General features: G+C 30.7%; 1 protein-coding gene across 2 annotated transcripts in view; it reads right to left on the reverse strand.

Moving 5' to 3' along the window:
- FSTL5 (follistatin like 5) overlaps positions 1 to 20,524 on the reverse strand; it is a 544,717-nt gene that overhangs the window by 178,114 nt on the left and 346,079 nt on the right. For both annotated transcript variants that reach the window (XM_039876278.1, XM_039876277.1), the window contains exon 7: positions 6,677 to 6,843. In XM_039876278.1, coding sequence (XP_039732212.1) covers positions 6,677 to 6,843 — 167 coding nt within the window. The remainder of the gene's footprint in view (positions 1 to 6,676; positions 6,844 to 20,524) is intronic.

Raw genomic sequence — 20,524 nt, forward strand, 5'->3', positions numbered from 1 at the left:
TTATCTCACTATAATTTTTCCTTAGTTTTGTAAAAAATAAATTTTGTAGGGGATATATAGCTCACAAGCTGGTGATTATTTAAAAGCTTAGGAAGAAACAACTATAATTAGCAATAGAAATGCTGCTGTGAGAGGAATAGTATGTACTTTAGGGGGTTTGTAAGAACAATTGGCATAAGCTATATATCCTTCTAATGGTGCTTGGTATTCTCCTTTGCTATGGAACTGAAAAGTTGCTTAAAATTTTACAGATGTACTATTTGTTTAAATTATAGTTCTATTTGCATATATAGATCAAAGTGACTGGTGAAAGTTAAACTCCAAAGAGAATCAAAATTTGTATTGAAATTCTGCAGTTAAAAATCAATTTAAGCATAATTATGTGTATAGGTATAGTTATGTTGGTTTACACATGTCTTTTGTTGAGAAATGAGTTAATGTACTTTTCTAAAATGACAAATTATAATGAATGGTAAATAGTATTCATTAATGTTATCACTGTGTTATATGCTATAAATGTAAACATATAGCTCTATAATCAAATGCAAAAAACAAGTTTTATATAATATATTCAAGCCTTTATTTAATCTACTGTCTTTGCTGACTCAGACATATCAGGGGATTTTTACTGTACCAAATGCACCGTGTTATCTTAATGCCTTTCCCAAGAAAAACTGTTTATCACTCCTTCATCTAGCTATCATCTAAACCACAAGACTAGTGCATTCTTAGAAATCTTCTATAATTCTGAAAACTTAAAATTGGCTTCCCTTTTCTATTCTTCAAATATTTGTATATAAAGTATATAAATACATGCCCTTATGAAACAGTTTCATGTTGTATTATTAAGTGTAATGCAATTGTTTTCTTTTGAGTCCTTCAATCTGTGAAATTCCGAAGACTAAATGCTGAGTATATCCTCAGCATTTAGCTGAGTGCCTGAAAAAAGTATAGCAGTTAAATCGATATTTGTTGAATGCATGAAGATTAAACAATGACCAAATATGTGTTTCTTCTCATCTTTTTCTTGGACCCCCCCTTATTGCATATAATAGGAGATTAAATTGAAACTGTAGTAAAAAATCAATGTGCTTAATGAGAAATGTTATTGAAGAAATTAAATATAGAAATTGTTGAGCTGTACTAGGCTTAAATAATTGATTGCCAATAAAAATCAGCTGATTTATAATACTGCATGTGGCTACAATTAGTAAATAAAATCCCTGGTAAGGTTTTAAACATAAAAACTCCACAAATAAACCCAATATAGTAGTCTGCCCTTTATCCACGGTTCCACTTTCTGCAATTTCAATTACCCATGGCCAATAGCAACCCAAAAATATTAAATAAAAAAATCAAGAAATAAACAATTCATAAGTTTTAAATTGCATACCATGAGTGGCAAGGTAATATCTCATGACTTCCCACTCCATACTGCCCAGGATGTGAATCATCCTTATGTCCAGCATGTCCACACTATATATGCTCGCCTATTAGTCATTTAGCGTCTGTCTTGATTATTAGATTGACTGTCACAATATTGCAGTGCTAGTGTTCAAGTAACACTTATTTTACTTAATAATGGCCTTAAAACACTAGAGTAGTGATTCTGACAATTCAGATATATTCAGATATGCCAAAGAGAAGCTGTACAGTGCTTCCTTTCAGTGAAAAGGTGTGTACAGAATATGATATTTTGGGAAGAGAGACCACATTTACATAACTTTTATTACAGTATATTATTACAATTGTTCTATTTTATTAGTAGTTATTGCTGTTAATCCTTACTGTGCCTAATTGATAAATTAAACTTTATCACACATATGTACATATAGGAAAATACGTAGTGTATACAGGGTTTGATACTATCCATGGTTTCAGTGATACACTGGGGGCCATGGAACATATCCCCTGCAATTAAGGAGGGACTACAGTAATGTGTAATTGTGACTATAAGAAATATTACTATGTCCTTTTTAATTTGTGCATTTAAAAATTGAGTTTTTCCTATATGTCAGTACTGTGCTAACGTCATAAAAAAAAGTTGTACAGGTAAAGTCCTTGTGCTCAGAGTCTCTAGTCCACAGAAGAAAGGCAAGAGCATTAGGAGTTTTATTATGATGCCACAAGTACTGTAGTTACTGAACAAAGAATTTTAAGAAAACGTTAAGTTAGGTTATGAGAAGCGCTTGTCTGTTCTTAAAGGATGTACTGGATCTAGGTAGATGAAGGGGACAAAGGGAGGTTTTCCTGTAGAAACAAGAAAGAGTTCAAGAATGCTAGTAATAATACAACATAGTCAAAGAATAGCAAGTGTTTTGGAGAGGCTGTAGTAAAAAGTGAATATATATGAATCGTAGGAAGATTTCATAGACACAGACTTTCTAGAACAAGCTAAGTAATTTTAATCTTTTTTTTTTTCTGAAAGCTACAAGAAGCCATTAAAGAGTCTTAAAGCAAAAAGTGAAATGGCCAGATGTGAATTTATGAAGATTTGTCTGGCTGTAATAAGAAGTACAAGTTTAAAGTGAAGGGGCTGTCTGACTCAGGAGGCAAGGATAGAGTTTGAAGGTAAGAAATGATAACAGCTTAAACTAAGGCAGCCATAGTGGAAATGAAATGACAGAATGGATTTAAGATAAATAAAAAAGTTATATTCACAAGGATGTGACAGATTAAAGGAAAAAAAAATGAGAGAGAACTCTAGCAGAACTGAGTTTTCTGGCTATGTTTACATGGAATAAGAACCACTGCAAATGTCAGTTTTTGGGATAGATATTGCTTTTGCACATGTAATTGGAAAAAAATGGTACTCAGAAGAGAAATTTCAAGTAGAATATAACTTGGAACGCACCAGTTTAAACAGCAATTGAAGCCATGGGCTCAGAGACATAATAATGGAGAAAGAAATGAAAAAAAAAAGTATCATAAATTTAAAAATATATATAGTTATTTAGCCAGGTTCTTACTAAAAGAAGAAAAAAAAGGATGTCATAGTGAAGTCACGTTTCTATATTAATTTTCTTCATTAACTTATTTAAACAACATGATCTTTTGTAATTTTGAAAACTAAACCTAAAATTAAAAAATAAAAAATAAATTACTAGGTACACAACAAACATATGTGAATATTTCTTCCATTCATTCACTTATAGACATTTTATTTTTATGTGTTGCTATTTATAAGTTCCAAAAGAATATCATCAAAGACATTTAAAAAATATTTTTAAATTACTGATTTTAAGACTCTTTTGAGAAGTAAATTGTAATATGCGATGCTCTATTATAGCATCAGAAAAAAGAATTTAATAATAATGAATTTAATAATAATTCATTTTAAAACAGCATAACTTTAGGCAATATTTATGATCACATGCAATTTCACCAATTTAATAATTAGCATTAGAACTGTGTAATATAAATTTGTGTAGAAAATGAACGCTTGTCATGTGCTTTAAATTTGTGGAAGAAATTCAACTTCTTTGGCCATGATAATACTCCCTGATTTATATGGCTTGGAAGATTTGCATCATAAATATTCTTTGATTCTACTTAGATTTTAAGAGCTACAATGGCCTTAGGCTTATATTAAAAATGAATTAATGAAAAAAATTACATGGCAAATGATGTATTATATTATAAACATTAAATGTCTACATTTTTAGTTCAGGGGAAAAATGGATTTTTTATTTTCTAAAGAAGCAAAGTCAACAGATTTCTTTTTAAAGAACTAATTTTCATGGTATGCTCTAATATGTTTCATATTAAAAGACAACACTGTAGGTTATAGAAAGTTAAGATGAAACTTTGCTAATTAAATTATTTTTATTGGTGACAAATAATGTGGGCTCAGCTACCATTGAAAGCTTAAAGGGTAAAAACGCCCTTTTCATATATATTAAAACTTTAAAGTTCATATATTTAACTGAAAATTTTGTATATTCTCTTTGCTTCATATGTTAAAATTGAGTAATAGAGTCAGAATTCTCTACTCCTAAGATCACTCCTTTCAGTCTCTGGGAACAAACATGACTTGGGGATTTTACTTCTAAATTTGAAGTACAGTACATATTCTGAAACAGTTTTATCAGAATAAGATATAATGTTTTCTATTAAGCATTTAATGGCTTTAAAAATCTAAAAATAAGGAAAATTTAATTATGCTTTGAATGTTATTACCCAATGCTAGTTTTGCCAGCTATATACCAGAAGATCCAGCATTTTAAAATACATAGTAATATGGCAAGCTGCCACACCTGTAATAGGATTCTGATTTGAATTAAAATGATCATCTCAATAGTTTCATTGTCTGTATTTTCTTTAAACCAACAGAATGCTTTTTCCTTTAAGTGAAGTTCAACTGTACATGGTGAGAATTATTTTATAAAATTGCAGGGATGTTACTAGCTTAAGAATGATCAGAAGGAAAACTCATCAGACTGAATGCAAAAAGAAAAAAAAGGAATATTTAAGAAAAAGCTTATAAAAGTAAAACGAAACAATCAAAGAAATAAATTGAAGGCTGACATAACTACCAAAGGAACAAAAACAGTGTGCAGAGTTGCTTAGATTTGAATTCAGATAAACAATTATATTCAATCAATGCAGAAAAACAAACAAAAAAAAATAGAGTAGAACATTTTATATCCTATTGGATGGCCTTGAATAGAGAGGTAGAGATTATTCTCTTGTTCCTCCTTTGTAACATATGGCTAAACAGTATGCTTACCTAAACGATTGTATTTACCAGCTTCCCTACTATAGTTATTGCAGTTATTGTACATCAATGACCCATAAATAGTTGTGGGACTTCCAAGAATAAGTGTTATTTATCTTTCACCTGCTTTGAACTGCTGTGGCTCTGGATTATAGATTGATGGAATATAGATCGGCGGCTGGAGTTCCAACAGGTTTTTTGAACCCTGAGATGACCTTGAAAATGAAAGCTATGCTCTTGGAATGCCAGAAAGAAGAAAAGAGATTGAGTTCCAGATGCTTCATGGAGCAATCATATTAGCTGTAGACAGTGTATTTTATGAAAGAATAAACTTCTATGTATTTAATTCACTATTTTTTTCCCCAGTCTCTTCTATTCAGTGCTGGACACAATGACTAACACAATTTAGAGATACAGAAAACAAAAATCACAGAACAAATATTAAGAATGAGAAAACAACAGGAATCCACAAAGCCAATGGATTAAATTCACATAAACGGATCGAACTTTTAATCTCAGTGATACAAGCCATAGTATCATTTGTAGGAAAGGGGCTTAATGCAGTATTCAAACCAATTTGAGTTTCATATAAATTGAGTGCCAGCAAAAAAAATAAGACACCTAATTAAAGTTGAATATCAAATAGACAAGAATAATTTTTGTATAAGTACATCTCGTGCAACTTTTGGTACATACTTAGAGTAAAAAATTGTTTATTCTATATCTGAATTCAAAATTACCTGAGAGTTCTATATATTTCATCCAGCAAATTGTTGAAAGTCAGGATAATACATATTACATCAGGTTATTTTCAAATAAATAATATTTTCATGGGGTTTCACAATTGTTATTAAACATGATCAACAATGTCATATTGAATCGTTACTTAAAGTGACAAAAGAAATAATATATTTATTGAGCACTTGGTATGTGTCATTGAATTTTATGAGAATCAATTCTTTATAGATGAAGAGACTGAAACTTAAATTGCTTCAATCAATTTATTGTGATTATACAGCTAATAAGTGGTAACACTAGAATAAAATTTAGGTTGGTATGACATCATTTGATTTCAATGTTGAATAAAGACCAAATTGTGATATAACTTAATGCATGATGAAAGACTGTAGTTATTATAAATAAGATACACACAATTTAGCAGTTCTTTATAAAGCAGCAAAGAATAAGTGGATAAGTGATAGCTTTCTTGAGTAGTAAGAAAAAAAATAATTAAAATGTATATGTAAAACATCATGAAAACCAAAAATCGCTAAGGCAAAGGATCGTACCACCTCATTTCCATAGACATTCCGTAACTAACATAATTTTACTTATCAAAATCTAGGATGATGTTCACTTTTGGATGCTCATTTTCAGCAGATAGCACAACAGAAACAGATGAATACCCCAAAGTTTGTTCTGTTTTTGTTTCATCTTTGGAGCTGTACCCTATTTAATTGAGTTTAGATTCTGAATTTCTAGGATTCAACGGGGTTGGAGAAACATGTTTCTTCATTCTAGAAAAATAACTCTTTTATTTGTTTGGTTATTATTTATTGTTTCTGACACAATATAAAATATTTGAAGCAAAAACTAGCTTTACTTACTTTAATATTTCACCAGTTATAGGGTATTGCTCAACTATAATATCAATTGCTAGATTAATTATTGGTAATTAGAAAAATTCTGATAGACCTTTGTGGTTTAAGTTGGTGTGATTCATACTCATTGTAGTGCTACATAACCTGCTTACCATATCTATACAAGTGATTTGGATAATTTGGATAATATCAAATGATCTATAGTTTAGCTTCCATGCAGTTAAATGGATATGGCAATGCTCAAATAATTATCTTCTACTCTATATCCAATATTCATTAAATTCCTTAGACTTCACAAAGGCTAGGTATGTCACATGAAATATACAAATTATAAAACAATGTCTATTTATATACTCACATTGATGTCTTCCAAATCTAAATTATTTAGAATAATATTGTTCCTTTTCCAGATGATGGGGGGTCTCAGTGCTCCCTGAATGGCACAGCTCAAAACAGCACTTTGTCCCACAGTTGCCGTTGTAATGCTTAGTTTCTGATCTTCAGGCAGACTCAACTGGATAACCTCTGTAAAGATAAAATGTCAGTAATGTTGATGAGCACATAGTTTTGTAAGATTAATTAGTAAAAGTTTTTAAATACTAATAATTATGGTTCTTAATTTAAATATAAAGGCAAAAACATGATGAAATGAAAAAAGAGTAAATTGTTTCCAATAAGAGGTCAGAATGACATTTCAATTTAATTAATTGACAAGCACCCTCATGAGGCAAAGAACTATTAAACATGAAATGAATATTAGAAATATAGTCATAATAAGTCTGGCAGATTGCACCCAAAAGAGAGAGAAATTATTTAATTGCCAAATCGACAAGTAGTGTGTCATCGGCATTGAAATAAAAATGATGTTTATGCACCGGTACATTTATATTGTAAGTGAGGTGAGATCATTGCTGGCTGGCTTGAGAGAACACTAGCATAGCTGAACAGATAAAATGCATCATTATGCTGGGAAATATAAATTGATTCTAAAGGATTAAGATTTATTTGTGAAGTTGAAGGAGGACAAACTAAAGTTCACTTACTAAACAGTGATTAAGGAAAATTCTATCAGCTGCCTTTATCATATTGTATTGGTACATATAGTCACTTCCTGACCCTTAAATTTTAAAGTTAATTATCATATTTTTAACTAACCATGGAAGACATATGCCAAACCAGAAGATATTATTTATAATCTGGATATGGCTTTTCTTTTATGTTTTCAGACAATCTTTACCAACTGCAAGAGTTAACAACTGTCATTTTTCATTATCATGGGAGATGACACTGATAATCTTACCAGTTTTCATCCAGGTGAAAAGCGACCTTTAGTTTTCAGCTGACATTCACAGCCTGACAATCTTAGCCAGGTTAGAAATATCACAAATCACTATTCTAATTGAAATTTCCATGATGGTTGGGGTAACAATAGTAATCCTTGTTTCTCTGTTGTGGTTGATAACATTTTTTATGTGAATTGAGTGGAGAAAGTGGTGGTTTATAATTTATCATAAATATGGTCAGGTGCAATCATTGCTGTCTCCTCGTAAACCATCCCCTCATTCTTTTTCACCCTTCTACCTTCTTCTTCTCTGTTTCTGATTTCTGTCTTCCTCTTAAGAAGGATGAGAAACACTAACGAAATGAATTTTATAAAATATTTAATAAATAGTTCTCTAAGTTTTTGGTACTATCACAAATTGTAATGTTAAACATGGCACATGTTTTTGTCAGAAGGCCAGGATTGACCATATAATCTCCTACATACGCATGTTACATTAATGTTAAGTGATCTCTGTTCTCATGGAACAGTGGCCGTCACACCATTATCTGATGAAAATAAACAGAAATAGACTGATCCTTATATATGTTATGTAAAATCTAGTTTTCAAATCTAATATCTGAAGTTATTCAAGTCATTATCGTTTTGTGTTGTCAAAGGAGGTAGGTGTGCTTTCGAAAAATCTTATAAGAGAGACTCAGCCTAAGTTTATTTTTTTGGTCATTACATCACTAAAAAAATAATGATAGAAATGGATAATGAGCATCTTGTTCAGTCATTTGTATTGACAGTTTAATGTTCCTTACCTACATTTATCCATATTCACAGTTTATTTCAATGTATTCTGAGTAATAATAACATAAGGAATATTTTCAATCTGCTTGCCTTTAATAGTCATTCTGCTAGATCTATTTATATTTATATAAAATCACTAAAAAATTTGACCAATTAGCCATAGGAAAAGTTTGAAAAGAAACAGTGTTTCTTTATGTTTTTTTTTATTTTAATATACAAACTTATAAGTAGAGAGGGCATTATAAAAGTAATAACATTATGTAGAGTATCAAATAAGAATTATTAATAATTTTCCATTAACATTTCTGAATTCCAGCTTCTGATTTCTCATAAAATCATGTAAGAGATCATGGGACATCTGGTTCTAAAAACAGTGGGTTAGCATTGGCTGTTCTGACATTTAGAAATACAATTGTTACTAAGTCACCTTGGAATCTCTTCACTAACTCCCTGCATCTGGCATGAAGTCTCAAGCCATTCGAATTAGTTGTGCTTTTGGTAGTTACACATTGCAATGCTAATTAGATAATGTGAATATCTTAGAATAAATGCTGAGATTTGGCATAACATTATGTGAGACATCTAAAATGTAATTTTTTTGAGAGGATGCATAATTAAAAATAAGAATTACTATCACCCAGGGAATATTAACATGCACAGAAAAGTTTTTTTCTTTAATTTGGAGATTACATTTTAAAATGATTTTTAAGACTATCTCAGTAATATGTATTATTAAATAATGATATGAATTTTGAAAACTCTTTAGAATTTCTTTCCTGCATATTTCATGCTACACATTAAACCTCTTCCTCAATATATTATGTAGAACTACTTATACAAATTCAATTATGTTCACTTGTTACTTCTCAAAATCAAGTGGTCCTTTCCTTAAATAATGTAGCAGTAAGATGTATTTTACTTACAAAACTGTCGTGTTCACCTTTACTGGTCTTTCTGATAGTTATTAACAAGCAAAGATTGCATCTCACAAAATCACAAATGTTAAACATTTTTATTCTAAATTTTATCAAGAATGCTTTAATGGTGAATAATAGCCTTATAAAGCATATAAAATTTATGAGTTTTATAGATAAATGGTGATTATGTCTAGAAATACATTAACAACCTGAAACATAACTATGAATCGATGTATAAATGAATTTAAAACTGATTTTAAGAGCTACCGGTTGTTTCTGAATGTTTATGTGTATTCGAGTGATCCTAGTTGTTAGTTTAGAAATATGAGTTTCAAAGAAAAATATTGAAAACAATTTTTTATCAATTACAGTTAATTTACATTTTTAAAGACATACATTAATTATGTCATATTTCATTCTATCATATTCTACCCACAGACATCTTATGCTGGTTATATACAGGCAACTACTTTGTAGCAAATAACATCAATCATTTTAGTACCCCTTCCCACCCCTTCAGCTCCAAAGATAGGTCTTTAATTAAAATATTTTATCACATAATATCATGAGTTATCTGATGCCTTGACAAAAGGTAAAAACATACAGCTAGGAATAGATGGTCCCGAGTTTTCCTTTAAATACTTGTTCTTTTTTTTATATGTCAACTTTGCCTCCTATTGGAGGCCCTCTCAAGTATTCAAGGAAATAACTCAAGTTCTGGTGTTTCCTCTGATCTCGTGTTATAAATGAAGACTATTAATGTCATTTCCAGACCAGTTTTTTCTTTTGATTACTTAGAAAAGCTAAGAGGCAAGTAAAATAGTTTCTCCCTATGGATCTCTTTCTGCACTTTCTCATTTTCACAACTTGGCTTAGAGAAATATTAAGAGTTTAACTTTAAAAGGAATAAAAATTGTAAGTCTCCTCTAGCAAAATCTGAAGCCAAAGAGACAAGTATAGTTTAGAACAATTTTAACCACAGGCATCTCACAAAAGCATTTTTTCCAAAAGCAACTAGGTGATATAAATAGCAATAGAAACTTGAGTGAAAACAATATATGAATTTAAAATAGAACAGAATGGGAACAAATATTATTGATATTTGTGAAACACCAGTTTTAAAGAAGATGATTTTAATAATTTTGATTGAAAATCAATTCTTTAAAAATCATAAGAACAGAATCTATCAGACAGAGAATTGTGTTCTTCTAAATAACTATTTCTTTACAAGTCCTTACACCAAGACTTATGTTGAATATTTCATTTAATATATTTAAATACTAGTCTCATAATCTTATTGCTCTGATCATATTTACAATTCTTATTATAATAATGCCTAGAAGAAATTTTATCAGCAATGTCTTCAAATGACATCTATTTTTTCCATCTTTATCAATAAGATAAATTATAAATTAAAAGTAGATAATTATAAAATAAATCAGAAATACATCACTGAAAAGACACTTAGGAATCTTAGATGGAATAAATTAATTATTCTTATAATAAGAAAACTACAATTACTCAATGACAAGCTCATTAACTGGGATAGTCTGATGATATCTTTTGTCAAGAAACAGTTGATTTCAAAATAAATATTAATGCTTACCTAATTTAGAGATGTCAAGATATACACTAATATATTATGATAAATATCTAGAATGTTTGGTACTAATTGCTTATTTGTAAACTATTGTATGCTTGTATTATAAAAATAAAAAGTAAATTTTAGTTATTTAGTAAAAGATTTAGATGCATCTTTCCTTAGGTAGTAATGGAATAGATAATTTGGCCTAACTCTTCTACTGAAGAAGAAAAATGGTAACAAAAAAAACTCAAAAAACCTGGATTATATACAAATAACATATTTTAGTATATGTGTTGCCGAAGTGAACAAACAAATAATATATTTTAAAAGCATGAATTGCTCAGCCTATGTACTGAAAGGAACTATAACTTAGAAAGATAAGATTGCACCTGGACTTCCACATTGCGAATTTCCATTTTGGCAAGATGACTAAGAGGTCTAAGTGCCCTTATGTGTTCCTCCAGGTATAGAAGATAGGTAAAATAATAGACTTCCTCCATCTCTGTGCTAGGACAGCAGTCCACTTTTATCTGGGTGTCTCATAAAACATAAAGCTTTCCATTCCATACTAAGATAGTATCATCTTATTTGAGTCATCTAATCATTGTTATAAGCAATTTTTAAATAAAATATCAAGCAAAGAATCAAGGATCACATGGAACACCAAGAAAGAAAATGATATGATGAGAAGGAACAGAAATATAACAGTAACACTCCCACCAGGATTATAAAACTCATTATGTTTATGAAAATGAAATACAGTTTAGAAATTTTGATAAAGAACTTAAATCTATAAATATTTAAAGTTTATAAAAGAGCTAGGCAAAAATTATATAAGTAAAAATGTAATAACTGAAAATAAGAATTAAATTGATGTACTTAAGAACAGATAAAACAGCAGGAAAGGAGATTAGTAAACTAGGAAAGAGATTAAAAGAAACTTTATGGAATGAAAAGCAGAAAGGCAAAGATTTGAAAATACGGATGAAGAAAAGAAGAAAGAAAAAGATTTGAAAATACAACAATAGGTTTATTTGCAATCTCAGAAGTTAAGAATAAAGAAAATGGGCAGAGGCTATATGTGCAGAAACAGTAGCTAAAAATTTTCCATAAATGTTGAAAGAAACCAGTCAATAGATTGAAGAAGGTCATAAAATTTCAAGCAAAGCAACTGAAAAACTAGAATAATCCACACCTACACACTTAACAGTGAAATTGAAGAAAATCAAAGACAAAGATAAATCTTAAAACTATGTAAATAAAAAAATACAGATAGCCTTCACATTAGGGACACTTACACAGGTAACTGATATCACCAGCAAAAAATAGAAACAAGAAGCCAGTGGAAGTGACGGAAAAAAAAATAAAATCAATCTTAGAATTTTATATACATACATAAAAGTTAAAATACAAATATTAAAAAGAAGCAGAAACTTCACCTCTAATAAACTTGTCTTAAGATAAATTATAAAGAATTTTCTTCAGTCAGAAGGAACATGATCCTAGATGAAAGTTCAAAGATGCAAGAAGGAAAGATGAGCTAAGAAGTTGTTTAAATATGATGTTAAAGTTTAACACTAAGCTTTGATACTCCAAAAGCACCTGATGATATAAGAGAGTATCATTATAATCCTATGGTATAGAAAAATTTCTTAAACAAGATATAAAGCAATTCACCATAAGGGAAATGATTTATAAGTTTGACTACATTATAATATAGATTGTCTCCTCCATGAAACATACTATTAAAAAAAACCTAAATGCAAGCCACCAAGCTGGAAAATATACTTGCCATTTACAAATCTAACAAATACCTCATATGGAGAATCAATGACGGTCTCCTAAAAATCAATAAGGAAAAGAGAAACAGCTTCAAAGAATCATCAACAGAAGATTTGAACAAATGCCCATGAATTAGTTAATCCATATGGCTAAGAAAAATCGGAAAAAGTGCTCAACCATATGTGTCATCAAGAAGATGCAAATTTAAGCCAAATGTTTCAGACTGGCATAAAGTACCAAATCTGTTGATAGCAAGTATCAGGAAGAATATGAAGCAACATACATCCTTATATACCTCAAACAAGAGTATAAATTCATATATAAACTTTTCTTCATTGGTAAATTAAGCCTTCTCTAGACTAATGCCCTGCCAGCTCATGTTTCCAAGGACCGAGTTATCCTTATGCTTTGCTGAAGCCTAGGAGATGATGTAGAGAAAGCAGAGTGTTTAGGTAAAGAAATAGTGATGTAGCAATGCATAATTTTAATATATTGAGTAGAGAATTTTATAAAAGGAGAAATCTAAATGAGGAGAGAAAAATCTGATAAAGAATAAAGGAATCCTGAGTTTATCCTGAAGAAAAGGAGCTGGTAGAAAGGAAAATTCTGAGAATAAAAGTGACAATGGAATTATTTCTGTCACAATTTCTGAAAGAAATGAGAAGGAATTATAATGGCAAGTATAAATAAAAATATTTAGCAGTTAAAACAAAAAGCTAATTTTTTCCTAGTTAAATTTTTTCACTAGTTAAATTTAAAAGCTATGGAAAAATATTTTTAAAAAACTTTATCTATGTTATTGCAAATAGCAATATTTCATCTTTCATGTATGTATGTACCGCATCTTACACACAATGCAATATGGATGATGTATTATAGAATTGTACACTTAAAACCCATATGATTTTGTTAATCATTGTTATCCCAATAAATTTAATTTAAAAAGACTAAAAAAAATTCAATAAAAGATTTTCTGTAAAACAATGAAGCAAATGTTCTTGTGAAAAATTAGAATTTCATTTTTTCTCTTTATAACTGTAATAATGACAATACAATATTATAGACAGAGCTATATTTTGAGACTACTTCAAGCAATTTAACATGTTAACAATAGTGAGTCTCATTTTCTTTCTTTTCTTTTTTTTTATTCATGACTTTGATATTCCTTCTGTGGTCTTATGAATATAATACAATTAACATTCACCTTTCTGTTCAATTTTGTTTAATTTCTTTCTTTCAAATAATTTATATACATTTGAATTTTAAACTGAAATATGTGAAGAATGAGCCTATTCACTCAGTGATATGTATGACACTATTAACTGAAAAATAATTCCTTTTTATAAAGAATAGTTTCCATTTGACACCAGACCTTGTGAAAATTGCACCCAACAGAGTGGCCACCCTAAGTAGTCAAATTAATTTTAACTTTATGATTTAGAAAACTTCAAAGATGCTTACACCTGGGTGATTTTAACATTCTAGGTGTACAGGATGGAATAACAAGGCATTGATATTTCAAGGTATATTATACCAAGTTTAAAATCTCTTTTCAAATGAGTTGCTCCTTGTAAGATGAGTAAAAGAAGAATAATTGTCAGAATTTCTCAGCACTTACTAATTTTTAGGCATTGCTCTAACTATTTAATTCATTTAATCTTCAAAACTAACCTAGGATTCTGATTTTTTTTTTCTTTTCTGTTTCTGATGCTGTTACGCGAAGGAGATATAACTGAAGCTTCACCAGCCATCTTGTCATCAGACAGGAACCTTCAACAACATACTTAGGATGGCTAATGCAAAGACAGTGCAGGTCCTTGACCACAATTGGTCAGAAGAGAAAAATTATCTTTTTTAAAAAAATCTTATAAAGCAATCATCTAAAAAAATAAAGACACATGCTACTGATGATGAAGTCTGAATAGCATAAAAGATAAAAAGCATGAAGTATATTATCAACAAAACCCAGATTTGAGATATGACTTTGATGCCTGCTTCATCTGATATGATAGTTTGATAATTGGATGACTAGTGCACACTATTTGGAAAACTTTTGATAAGTTATTTATACTTTATGATTCTTCATTTTTTCATTTTCAAAATAAAATTGGTGCCTAACTTTAAACACTATTGTGAAGATAAGATATGATGCTTTAAAATACTTATTATTGTGCCTAGCCTTTAGTAAATTCTGATTATGCTGTAGTTATTAATAGTTCAGAGCTACTGAAGTATTTGTGGGTTAAGAGAGACACCATTTCACCATGTTTAGAAATGTAACATTATGACCACTTTGAGAAAGGCACTGTTTATGTAAAATCATATTGGTTTAATTTTTATAGGTATTACTGAAGCATGGGAGGGAAAACCTAGGCCCATGACTCATATGGATGCTATGCTCTACTTTGGTTCTACTCTTACGCACAGACTAAGTGTCCTCGAGGTTGTACTTACTTACATACGTGCTGTTAAAAAAAGCCTATGGAATATAGTAATAATCACTCTTCTACTTACAAAAAATCATGAAAAATATCAATGAAATGTTGAGGTAATCAAGGATCTTTTTCCTGCATGAATTGTTGATATAAATACCATAAATGATGGGAAAAAATGACATATACTCTAAATGCCTGAATTACTGAATACATGAAATACTGAATTAAGTTACTATCTTTAATAATTTTTAAAAAGTTTTAGTATCATCACTTATAAATGGAATTCAGTGTAGTAAATTGGGAAGAGAAATTACATAGACCTATGAGGGAAAGAATCTAACACAGAGTTTGCTGTGAATCCTCATTTGTCAGTCAGGAGAAAGCAATCAGCTAATCAATACCCATTTCCTGTATGTTAACAGCGTGTTCAGTGGTGTGTTAAAAAGCTATTATAGCTATAAGGAAAAAATGTTAACCTGTGTTCATTCCTTCAACTTATTGCAAGGAAACCCAGGATGTTAATGTAAGAGTCAATCAAATGACACCTTATTTGCTCTGTTTTTAATAAGTTGAAAATTTTTCACTATTTTTAAGATTACCATCAGTCACACAGAGCTAAATGAATGAACTGTTCCCTCCATGAAGTGTAATAGAATTTAAACATTTCAGACTGAAAAAGACTTTAGTATTGTTTGCCTAATTAAAACAATCCTGATAAAAGAGATTGCTACTTGCGGTAACACACTGCTCTTACTGATAAAACTGAAACTGGGATCCAAAGCATTTACCTTCGCTATGAAGTTTTACAGAGTTAGTGTCTCTCTAATATGTTATAGCAAAGAGATGTGAAAGATGGGGAATTGAACAACTGGCTGTTCATTTTGGCAGCTCTTCACAGTATCTGAAGACTGGGCCTCAGCTATGCAAATCCAGAAACAAATTTAACAATTCATCCAGAATTAATTAGGCTACTGGGGATTTACTGAACTAATCAAAATCACAGGATATCTTTGTTTATGCTGGAATACCAATTTATTCATTTACAATGGGGAAAGCATCACATTTAGTCAGTTGTGTCAGCTGTGAGCCTGGGAATCTCCTTTCTAATGCACAGGTCAAAAGCTTCTCAAGATTGATGAACAGAAAATTACAAGAAGAGAGTCAGCTATACTCAAGCCAGTCAAGCTCTAATCAGCTAATGAATTGCCCTTTTCAACTCTAAAGACATTTCTGTCTAGAGAGCCTTTCTTTTTCTTGTCACTTTCAAGTTTATTGGCAAATTCTTAGTTCTCGGCCTCCCGTTTTCTACACTATGCACATCACCACGTTTGCAAGTAGAGCATTAATTCAGGTAGGCTATAAAGGAGTTGAGTGTATGAGAGGCTTCTTTACATCAGCAAATGTTCCTATAGTTCTGGGCTTGGCAAACTATGCCCATAAACCAAATCTGGCCCAGTATCACCTGTTTTTGTAAATAAAATTGTATCAAAACGCAACCATATCTATTCATTACTGTACTCTCTATGCTATTGTCTATGGCTGCTTTCAGCTACACAGTCACATACTACCTAACGAGAGACCAAATACATGCTGTGGTCTATATGATTATACTGTAAGGCCTAGGTGTGTAGTAGGCTATACCATCTAAGATTGGGTTAGTGTGCTCTTTGATGGTCACACAACGATGAAATCACCTAACGATTCATTTCTCAGAACTACTCCATCAGGCCACACATAACTGTATAGGCAGAGCTGAGGAGTTGATACAAAAACTTATGGTCTGCAAAGCCTGAAATATTTGCTTTCTGGCCCATTACAGAAAGTTGTCTAGTCACTGAAACTACTTTGCTGGTTTTACATCCCTTTCACACGCTTTCGTTATTTAAATGTGATCTATTAGATTCTGCTCTTGTCTATGTTCAGAACACTAAGCATGAGATAATTACATGCAGAATATATGAGGATGAGTTTGTAAACTACCAACACATTTTTTAAATCTTCTTTGAAAGGTACATAAATAATAGAAGGATGAGTTTCTGTAGTAACTATGACAGTTGTTAGTTCTACAGGCCAGTGCAAAATATAAAAGTGAGTAAGTTTGTCCTGTCCAAATACATTTCGTAGTTCCTGGTAGTAACACCTTACTGGGTCTATCTTCTCCAAGTTTATCTTGTAGAACAATTATCAATCCTTCTCACTTCTTAACATCCAATCAAAATACTAATTCCCAGGGCACATTTCTCAGCCAGAAGGAAAGCAATCTGATTATCCCATGTAAATCTTTCACTGTACTAATCTGTGAACAAGCTTGATTTCCAAGACGGTATTTACATTTTAATGGGGAACATTTTAATTCAAATGTGTCTTTAACCACTAAAATGTTTAGTAGAAGTGCTTTTGAGAAGGAAAATATTCCAAGGAAGGCTTGAGAACTCTGCTACAACATTCTCTCTCGGAAATCAGAAGGACCTATATCTAATCAAGCGACCTTACTATTTCTCTTAGTTTGACTAAATTTTAGACAAAATCTATTCAGATTATAAACCTCTGATCTCCGTTTCCTTAGAGCATTTACTTTGGAAAATGTGCAATTGTATAAACTTTCTCTGCCCCTTTGAGATGTAAATCTTCTCCTAGCCTCTTGCCCCTTTTACCACCCAGGAATGTCTTTTTCAAGGACCATCCTTTTGAAATGTAACTATTATGGTAGACACACAGTGTCCCTAGCCCAGTCTCTGTGAGAAGGTAGGAGCCTAAATCCAAGAAGTGCCAATCAGCAGACACACAGGGCCTAATCAAGTTGACCAACCTCAACTCCAAGCGGTTGTTCTTCAGTGTTTTCCTCTTGCTCATGTGGCACCGCTTAATAACTCCATTGCCTGTTGTTTCAGCAGAGTTGAGTTTAATCTCTCCCCCTATTGTAAAAGTCTTCGTTTCTATTGTAAAAGTATTGGATAAAGTCTTGTCTTTTTAACTTATCTGGTGTAGTTTTTCATTGACAATCAGAAATTGGATTTCCTTTTCTGAAAAATAACCAGCATATGCTTACCTTCATTTCTTTTCATTCATGCTTAAGAGACAGGAAGTTTACAAAGCATAAATGAGAAGATGAGTAATATTTATATATGATCTATAATTCTGGAAAGGTATAGAATTGAAGAAAAGAAGATTATCCTGGTTTATTTTCACCTGCACCCCCTCTCCCCCACAAAGCCATATATTTAAGAAATTTTACAAGTCTTTGATTGTTCCATACAATGATGGTTTTATAAAGCTAGGAATGCATCTTCTCTGCATATGAATGTAGTTTTAATTACTTTAAATATGTGCTTCTCTTAGGATCTTCTAGGCATAATTTTAAGCACCATCATTACCTTAAAACTATAGGTCTTTACAAATCTTATGTAAATACAGTACTATTGGAAACTCTCCAGCAAATCAAATGTTATCTAAATGCCTAAGAGCTCAGATTTGGGATTTAAGGTCATTTATCTTTATCATCCAAACAAACATATAAAAAGATGTGAACAATTACACACTTAACTCAGTAAGTGTAAATAGATGCTCTATACATTGATTGCTAAAATTAATGTACTAAGTTAAAATTATACATATTGAATATGCACTTATATAAATGAGAACTTGCATGGCTTTAAATTCTATATGTATAGATCTTAGATTTGCTAAAGTACATTTGATTACTTGAGAAAAGGGGGCCAGGATAATAAATGTCAGAATCTACATTTTGTGACTTTTTTTTACATGTATAAAATTCAGTTTTTTACGTCAATTCAGTATTTGTAGTAAGGTTTTCAATTTGTTGGAGATTTTCCTAAGGTACTATATCTTTACTCTACTCTTTCGATGAAATTTTCTAAACAACACTGACAAGAAGAATTAACTGTTTTTTTTTAAAGCTACTGAGGCGTATCCAAAAAGATGTATAGCAATTTTTTAAAATAAAAGCCTAAACTATTTACAGCATCATTTAAAAAAATAAAACAGTTATTTTTCCTTAAGCAGATGAAAAGTGGGTCATTTCATATAATAATGAATTCTAGCCTCTGACACTATATTCATTTCTTTGTAATAAATAAATGTTAACAGAGTATAGATCAATTTTCAAATGTCACTATTTTTACATTTAACTCTGAGTTTTGTATTATTAATTTGTGATATAATGTTAGAAATAAGAAAAGCTCTATATCCCTTTCATATCTGCATCCTTCTTAGAAAAAAATTAAAATAGCTCCAAGACTCAACAGCCAGAGCTGCATGGCCCAGTCACATATTTTTGATGTTTCAAACTGCACACTGATGGCATGGCATCGCTGTCAGATGGGTATGTCACTGTGCAAAGGGACTCCCATGTAGGCTTGCTTGATTGGGGTATCATATATTAAAGAGGTAGCTAGTGACCAATTTAGGAGCTCAGGTTTTCAACTTAATAGTTTATCAGGAAAAAAAAAAAAGTGTAACAAGGGCACTCAATATCCAGAAGACACAAAGGAAGACAATTAACTTTGATAGGGAAACATTTCAGTCAAGACATGTCCCATTCCGTTTAACAGAGGAATGCACAGAAATCTTGTTCCAGGGAGAACACTTCTAAACTTTAGCTCAGTGTCCGTAAGAGGTAGCGTCCCTCTGCCCCATTCAGAGGTCTCAGGCCTCAATACATGAGTTCAGCTTTACAATTTCTGTTTGACCAAGCTATTTGTTACAAGATTAATAACATACAAATAGATTTAAAGATAAAAGAAATGACTATACCTAATACAGGATACTTCATAAATATTTTAATTCACTAAGTAGATATAATTCTCAATAGATATGCTTCTAACCACTTTAATAAAAAGTTAAAAATATAAGCATTACTAAATGATAACTTAATTGCTTACTATCAATAAAGTAATTGCATACATTTTTTAAAATTAGTACTATTCCCTTGATGGAAATTTGATAAACCAAAATAGGTTTTATTTTATTTTTAAATATGTTCTCTAAAGAGTGTCACATCATATTCTCTAAATGCATATTTCTTAGTATTTATGTTGGAAATAGTAATACAAATAAACACACAGAACACAATATTTCCCCAGAACTACTTAATCATCAAGTTAATATTAGATAATTCAGACTTCTTAGATAATTATATAACTCACCATTTTGTTAAAATGGCAACCCAGGAACACTGCAATCCTCAACTAATTCCTCTTAAGCTCATAAAGACAAAGCTCTGTAATTAGCATAGTTAAATGGAAAGTACTTTTATATGTCCATATTTTTTTATTTATCAAAATTCTCATTTGGTAGTTGTAAAAAGAAGGGATTTAATGTATTGTCATGAAAGCATAAACTTGGATGTAGTAATCTACCCAAGAATACAATATTAAAATTCTAGTGAGAC

This window comes from Pteropus medius, unplaced genomic scaffold (genome assembly GCF_902729225.1).
Source record: "Pteropus medius unplaced genomic scaffold, Ma_sr-lr_union100, whole genome shotgun sequence".
NCBI lineage: Eukaryota > Metazoa > Chordata > Mammalia > Chiroptera > Pteropodidae > Pteropus > Pteropus medius.